Raw genomic sequence first — 8,272 nt, forward strand, 5'->3', positions numbered from 1 at the left:
GGTTGAGCACAGCTCAGGGAAAAGAGGGAGAGCGCGCGGGCTTACAGACCTGCGGGGCGTCGGGGTCGGCGGGCGGCTCTCCCGCGCCGGCGCTGATGCTCGGGCTCGGCTTCCCGCAGGGCTCCGCGCCCAGCAGATCCTCCGCGGGCACGACGGGCAGAGGCGGCGGCGAGGGCCAAGCGGGCTGGGCGAGGGCGCGTCCCGGCGCCACGCACAGGTTGTAGGAGTAGGGCAAGGTGCCCTCGCAGAAGTCGGCCGGGAAGGCGGCGCCGGCCACGGAGAAGCGCTGCGCGCCCAGGCAGCGCAGGACGGCGGGCGGCCCGGCCCGGCGCAGCCGCGCCAGCACGGCCAGCGCCACGCTGAGCAGGAAGAGGGCGGAGAGGAGCGCCAGCGCCAGCACCAGGTAGAACTGCAGCTCGGCCGGCGAGTCGGCGCCCGCCGCCCGCTCGCTCAGCTCCGGCAGCGCCTCCTGCAAGCTCTCGGCCAGCACCACGTGCAGCGTGGCCGTGGCCGACAGCGCCGGCTGCCCGTGGTCCTTCACCACGGCCACCAGCCGCTGCTTCGCCGCGTCCCTCTCCGACACGGCCCGCGCCGTCCGCACCTCGCCGCTGTGCAGCCCCACGCGGAACAGCGCCGCCTCCGACGCCTGCACCAGCTCGTACGACAGCCACGCGTTGCGCCCCGCGTCCGCGTCCACCGCCACCACCTTGGCCACCAGGTACCCGGCCTCGGCAGAGCGCGGCACCACCTCGAACGGCCCCGACGGCGACGACGATCCCGACGCCCCCGACGCCGCCGCCGCGTCTCCCGGCGCCGGCCAGAGCACGCGCGGCGCGTTGTCGTTGCGGTCCAGCACGAAGACGCGCACCGTGGCCGTGGAGCTCCGCGCCGGCGCCCCGCCGTCCTGCGCCCGCACCGCCACCGAGAACTCGCGGCACTGCTCGTAGTCGAAGGAGCGCTGCGCGTACACCGCGCCGCTCCGCGCCTCCACCGACACGTACGCCGCCGCGCCCGCGCTGCCGCCCGCCAGCCAGTAGCTCACGCGGCCGTTGGCGCCCGCGTCCGCGTCCCGCGCCTGCACGCGCACCACCGACGCGCCCGCCGCGTTGTTCTCCGCCACGTACGCGCTGTAGGCCGCCTCCTCGAACACCGGCGCGTTGTCGTTCACGTCCGACACCTCCAGCACCAGCGACGCGCGGCTCCACAGCGGCGGGCTGCCCCGGTCCCTGGCCACCACCGTCACGCGGTGCTCGGACGCCTGCTCACGGTCCAGCGCGCTCGCCGTCACCACCTTGTACGACCCGCCCGACGACGCCACGATCGACAGCGGCGCCTCGCCCGACAGCTCGCACGACACCTGACCGTTCTCCCCGGAGTCCCGGTCCCGCACTTTCAGCAGGGCCACCACCGTGCCGGCGGGCGCGTCCTCGGGCACCGGGCTCGACACCGACGACACCGTGATTTCAGGCGCGTTGTCGTTCACGTCCAGCACCTCCATGTCCACCTCGCAGTGCGCCACCAAACCGCCCCCGTCTCTCGCTTCCACCAGCAGTGTGTAGCTTCGCGTGTCCTCGAAGTCCAGCGCCTCCCGCAGCGTGATCGTCCCGCTCTCCGCGTCCACCTCGAACTTCTGAAGGACTTTGGCTGGAGCTTCTTGGAAGCTGTAGTTTATGCGGGCGTTGGTGCCGGCGTCGGCGTCGGAGGCGGAGACGTTCAGCACCGTCGAGCCAGGCGGCGCGTCCTCCCGCAGGCTCGCGCGGTACCGGTCCTGCGAGAACACGGGTGCGTTGTCGTTGGCGTCGGTGACGTTGATGCAGAGCTGGGCGGTGCCGCTGCGGGGCGGGTCGCCGCCGTCCACTGCCGTCAGCACCAGACGCAGGCTCTGCTCGCTCTCCCGGTCCAGCGCCCGGCGCAGCACCAGCTCCGCAAACTTTTTGCCGTCCTGTCTCTCCTTCATCTCCACCGCGAAGTACTCGTTGGCCTCCAGCTCGTAGCCCTGCAGCGAGTTGCTGCCCACGTCCGCGTCTTCGGCGATTCCCAAGGCAAAGCGGGCGCCGGGAGCAGTGAACTCATTGATCTCCAGCTGGAAAGTGTCCTGTAGGAATCGCGGCGCGTTGTCGTTGATGTCCTGGATGGCCACCTCGACGTGGAAAACGTTGAGCGGGTTGTGCACCAGCGCCTCGAAGCTGACGGAGCAGGACGCCGACTCGCCGCACATCTCCTCCCGGTCCAGCCTCTCGCTCACGTACAGGTTCCCGCTCTCCCCGCTCACGCCGAAGTATTGCTTCTCCGCGCTGAGACGCAGCTTGCGCGCCGGCAGCTCCGCCGGGCTCAGCCCCAGGTCCCGCGCCAGCGGCCCCACCAGCGACCCTCTGCCCAGCTCCTCGGGGATGGCGTAGCGGATCCGCTCCGACGCCGCCGCCGCCGCCGCCCGGCAGCACAAGCCCAGCAGCAAAGCGCCCAGCAGCAGCACCAGCACTCGCCCGCCTGCTCGCCGCCGGCTCCCACTCTCCCGCTGCCTCTCACCGACCGCCATTCTCGCCAGCGCTCGCCGCGCTCCTCCCTCCTGACGCTGCGCCGGCTCCGGCTGCGGCTGCGGCTCCAGCGTCCCATTCCGGCTCCCCAGCTTTGGGGTCTCTGTTCTTGGAACAATCAGGAAACGTAGAAGCACTTATCGCAACCCAATGGAATTCAGAAATATGCTGTCAAGTACCTTTAGGTCATCTCCTTGAGACGCAGTGAATATCTGAAGGAAATGTTTGTGGCCGATCAATAAATAAAGGACCTAGGGTGCGTTTCATAGAATCCAGATGGAAATATATACACAGAAATTATTTTATATCTAGGGAAAAATTTAAGAGCTTTATACCATTCTGTCAGTTCCTTTGAATTCAACTTTTTTTTACCTGGGACGATTCGTGTCCGTGTAATCAATTAATAATCAGAAATTGAACTAGTGAAATTCTTGCAATTCTGTTTGACAGACCTTTGAAGAGTTTCCCTCTTCCCCACATTTCTTCCTTTTGCGCTGACAGTTGTTCAACCATGGTTTTTACAGTTCAGGCAGAAGAATAGTCTCACTGAGAATTGCAACAATGATGAAGAAAGGATCTATAGTTCTATGCTAAGGTAGAAAAACAAGATTTACAGTTCTGTTTATGATTTACAGAATTTGCTTATTTTGCATCTCCATACTTGAGGAACTGACAACAAGGAATTGTAAAGCCACATCACATCTTTCATAGAACCATAGAATGGTTCGGGTCAAAATGGACATCTAAAGACTATTTATTCCAATCCCTCTGCCATGGGCAGCGACCTCCTTCACTATATCACATTGCTCAAAGCCCCATCCAGCCTCACCTTCAGACCTTCCAATGATGGCACATCCATGAATTACCTGGGAAACCTCTACCAGTGTCTCATTGCCCTCATGATTCCTTCCTTATGCCTAATGGAAACCTACCCTCTTTCAGTTTAAATCCGTTGCCCCTAGACACAATCCCCCTGTCTCTGCTGAAACTGGGGAATGTCCCAACCCAGCTGCACGACCTTGCACTTGGCCTTCTTGAATTTCATTACATTCTCACAGGCCCATTCCTCCAGCCTGTCCAGGTCCCTCTGGATGGCATCCCTTCCCCATAGTGAATCAATTGCCTCACTCTAATTTTTATTGCCTGCAAAACTGAGGTGGGTACATTGAATCCTGCTGTCAGTGTCACTGTCATGATTTTACCCCAGCTGACACTTAGGACCATGCAACCTCTTAGTTACTCCATAGTTGGGGCTGGGGGGAGAGTCAGAAGAATAAACATAAGAAACCCCATGGGTAAGGATAAAGACAGTTTAAATAACGAAAAAGCTGCTCAGACAAGCAAAGCAAAACAAGGAATTCAGTCACCATTTCCAATTGACAGGGGCGTGTTCAGGCCTCTCCTTGAATGCAGGGCTCCATCATGCGCAACAGCTACTTGGGAAGACAAACACCAGAACTCCAAATGTCACACTCCCCACTTCCTTCTTCCTGACTCATGAGCAAGATGTCACATGGTATGGAATAGCCCTTTGGTCAGTTGAAGTTAGATGTCCCATCTGAATCTACTCCCGACTTCTTCTGCTGGCAAGGTGGTTTGTGTTGGAGTGGGAGACAGACCCAGAGTAACGATGGAATCTCAATATGAGTATGATCGTTCTCCCTTTATTCATGTTTTTACAAAGTATATATAGACAGGCAAGCAGAACACGCACTAGCGGTAGCTATACGATTGGCTTACAATCTCTGTTCACGTGACTAGAGCGCTCACACAACTGGTGTAGACCCCTTGTCCACGCGCAGCAACATTGTCTCATTTTCTGGATGCGGTCCCGTTTATCTTATCTACCAAGTAGCTACTTCTTCTTACTTCTGCTTTTCCCAGGAGAGTTCACGGTCATCTCCAGGCCTTTATCTACATCAAAGACTGGGTTGCTCATCACAATTAAATCGTGCCCCTTTTCACACAGCCATTCCTCCACAGGTTTGAGTAGCAGAAAAGGCCTTGACTGCCTCACAAAATCAAGCCATCGGTGCTTTACCAACACTATTAATCCAAAGCAGACCTATACCAGCTGCTAGCAAGAACATCAAGTCCATCCCAGAGGAAAACATGGAACTTGTTGATGAAGATATTCTTGAGATACATTCTAAATCATTGGTCCCAGTATGGATTCTTGAGCAATACAGCATGTTACTTGTTCCCACCTGGACATTGAACAATTGACTCTTTGTATGTGGCCATCTAACAGCCCACCTGTCAAACCCATATCTCTCCAACTGAGCCATGTAATGGGAAATCATGTGGGGGACACCCTGCACATGTTCTCCAACTGACCCTATGTCTCTTCATGGAAACCTTAGCTGGGCTGGGTTGCCACTCTGCATTTTGAGAACTGCAGCAGAATCGGGATGGGTTTAAAAGACAAGTGTTCACTCTGGAAGTACACGTATGTCTATGAAGCTCTTCCTCCTTACAGCTGTGGACCTCCAAGGTGTGGGCAGGAACTGATCCTGCACTCCAACAATTAGAACAGAGCTGTCCCCATTTCATCAGACACCCTGTGGACTGGCTGTAGTTCATGACAAGCAAAGCAAGAGGGAGAAACATACACAAATGCATATGAATCAGGTGCAATAACACTCATTAGGCCAAACGTATTGAGCAGAAGGAACTGAAATTGCGTGATACCACAACTGTGTGCCTACCAGAGTAACTATGAGATTATAACACAGCATGATCACTCCCAAAATGGAGGTATGTTTGTTTGCTCACCAACATCCTGCAAATAGAAGGATTGTAAGGCACAGGAATGTTAAACGTCTGAACCAAAAGCAGAGTAGTCATCCAACAGACAATAGGTAAGACCAACTTCTGGGGAATCTCCTCCCCTCTTTGATCACAAACACTGTTCCACAGAGATGTGACTTCTACTGGCTTCATTCCTTACCGTCATCTTCCTACAACAACCAGAACACAAGTACAACCTCACATCTCCTGCCTTGCACAAGCATGGGAGGATGAGGAAGAGGCACTAATGCACAACATGTGGCTAAACAAAGATATGCCACTACTTCAAAGTAAGCCAAAGGAAACCAGGAAGAGAAAAAACTCAGACCATTAAGGCAAGGAACAATTAAAGAAAAAATCTTGTCAGACTAACTCGCCAGGAAGTCTTTATTGCTGGCATTGAAATTCATCCCCGTGAGCACCTGCAAACCACTGATGTTTCAAGTACAAGTGCAACCCTAAACTCTTCCTCTGGACTACATTTTAGGGTGGGTCATTTTAAGAAATAGTCATCAGCTCTCAACATTTTTTTTTTTTTTACTTTGTGGTCTTCTCATCTGCATAAGAATATGAAGCCGTAAGTATAAACATTTATCATAGGTCTCTTTCTCAAGTTAAGTCATCCTGGGCTTCTTCAGGTGGCTAAATGATTGCCAAGGAAACTAACTATTTGCTGCAAAACAACACTCACAGTTTTCAACACAAAAGAATTATGCAGAGATGGGGATAACCATGACCTAGCAGGAAAAAGGCCTGAAAGAAAGTGTAACTCCATCTCTGAAGAAACTCCACATCATAAGATTCCAATGAATTACAGATAGATAAAGGAGGTTTCACACAGGAATTATGAGCCTTCCACCCGTGCATCCTGAATCTACATGCACATTTACTGTGCAAACACTATAAGATTGGAGGACAATAATCTTTCGAGATGGAGAAACTAGGCTCACAGCATGAGTGGCACAGGGCTTGGCAGTAGGCCTGGAATCAAACCATTGCCCAGCTAAAGCTACAGTGACCCACCTGTTTTCATGGTTCAGAGCCAGCCTCTCACCCTCCTTGCATTCACAGCCTTTAGTTGCACTAAAGATAATATATTTTGGCTATACGTCAACCACAGTCCAAAGAGCGTTCCATTCAGTGACATCATAGGGGAGCAAAATTCCCTCACAGTCATTCTCTTGGCAGTTGAACACCTACAAGGTATGGATCGAAACTGCTCCCCTAGCACAACAATTGCAAGAGATCTTTTAATGTTTTAAGGATTTCCAGCAAAAATAAGGCCCAGGTTTACATACAGACATACAAAAAAAAAAAAAAAAATTAAAAAAAAGTCCCCCAACAACCAAGGCAAGAATGAGAAACCTGGAGAAATGATGGAATGCTAGCTTGACATTTCAGCTCACGTCAGCACCAGCAGAAACACGAAGGGTATCCAACTTCCCCTTCTCATGGATAATGCTTGACTTCTCACCATGTGTATGACAAGCAAGAGCATTTGTCCAGTTAACATTTATAGGAAACAAGTCTATGGAAGTCTGTCTCTTGACAGCCGTAAACGTAAAAGGTATGTATGGGACAGTCAGACAAAGGTAACAGATGAGATCTTCCATGCATTATCGGATAAAAAGCTGACCACCTGTGGAACTTACAAACACTACATACATAATTCAGGTATTTAGTAGGTAGAAATTACACAGTTTGCTCTTCTGAAAGCTCCCATTATGCAGTTTCTCATAAGTACAAAATTCAGTGTTAGTTAAGAGTTGACGACAACCTGCAAAACCAGGGGAAGAACCTCCCAGGGATTCCAATACAGCTGGAAATACATGTCTTCCAGCCACATTTCTTTGGGAAGAGGAATCTCACACTGCATGATACTACAGCTGGGCACTGAACAGGGAAAGGAGCACACATATCTGTCTATCCTCTCATACACAGCTCCCACGATTCTACTCTCCAACCCTTCACAACTTGCAAGGTGTTCTTTGAGCAAGTACATGACATGAAAGGTTCAGTTGCCCCAAACACTTCTCTTCAACGTTTACCAGGAGCATTCCATGCACTTCACACAGATATCTTCACATCTCCATACTGAGAAGGAAGAACAATCATCTGCTCACTGCATGTCAGAGAAGAAACATTAAGACTCTAAGAGAAAAGAGAATCAGTCATCCAGGAGAGGCTGGGTCAGCAAACTCCTCTGCTGACATTTCTCCCAAGACTTTCTATCTCTCCTCTATCACCCTTATAAAGTTCTTGCCATATTGCCAACCCAAGACACATCCAGCTCCATTTTAATGTCAACCTTAAAAACCAGGGAATCAACAAAACACATCTACCATTTCTTCTAATAGACCTTCACATACAGCCACATGGAGACTTTTGCAAATGGTCACAACTTTGAGGATTTTCTTTCATCTTCACCACAGGCAGACAGACATCGACAAGGGATTTGTTGTTGCCTAGTCCATTCCTCCACCTGGTGTACAAAGATCAAAACACGCACAAAAATACAAACATTTCATTTCTCACCCCGTTATCATGGAGAAACAGAAAGGCTGAGGAGAGCAGAAACACTGAGCAGCTGAGTTCTACATGGCACCAGCAGCAGTTGGTTTCAAGGCACGCTTATCCTACTCAAGCACAAGACAATGACAACTTCAATTGCCTGAAAATGCAATACATCCGTTCAAAAAAGCTAATATTGATGGGAAAATTAGTATTAAATATGTCAGAGGAAAAAACTGAGAAATGACCTAGAATGTGATAAGAACACAAGGCTCCTCTTTAATGAAACTCAAAGCAACAGCAGCCCCAATTCTCCTGCCTCCCACACCAACTGTAATGCTGAGACTCAGTTATCAAATTATCACCTCAAAGACACCATCATTCTCCTCCAACACATCAACAACTTGGAAGGTACATGATGCTCAAACCTTAACCTA

The 8,272-nt window shown here is 52.1% G+C and overlaps 1 protein-coding gene across 2 annotated transcripts in view; it reads right to left on the minus strand.

Annotated features, from left to right (window-relative positions):
- Positions 1-8,272, minus strand: part of LOC106899046 (protocadherin gamma-B5-like) — a 25,925-nt gene continuing 17,653 nt past the window's right edge. Inside the window, exon 2 of one of the 2 annotated variants that reach the window (XM_014960703.1) lies at positions 1-646. In XM_014960703.1, coding sequence (XP_014816189.1) covers positions 14-646 — 633 coding nt within the window. In that variant the 3' untranslated portion in view covers positions 1-13. Of the gene's footprint in view, positions 2,552-8,272 lie in introns of those variants that run through there. The other variant, XM_014960702.1, reaches the window with a different exon arrangement.

This window comes from Calidris pugnax, unplaced genomic scaffold (genome assembly GCF_001431845.1).
Source record: "Calidris pugnax isolate Ruff unplaced genomic scaffold, ASM143184v1 scaffold587, whole genome shotgun sequence".
NCBI lineage: Eukaryota > Metazoa > Chordata > Aves > Charadriiformes > Scolopacidae > Calidris > Calidris pugnax.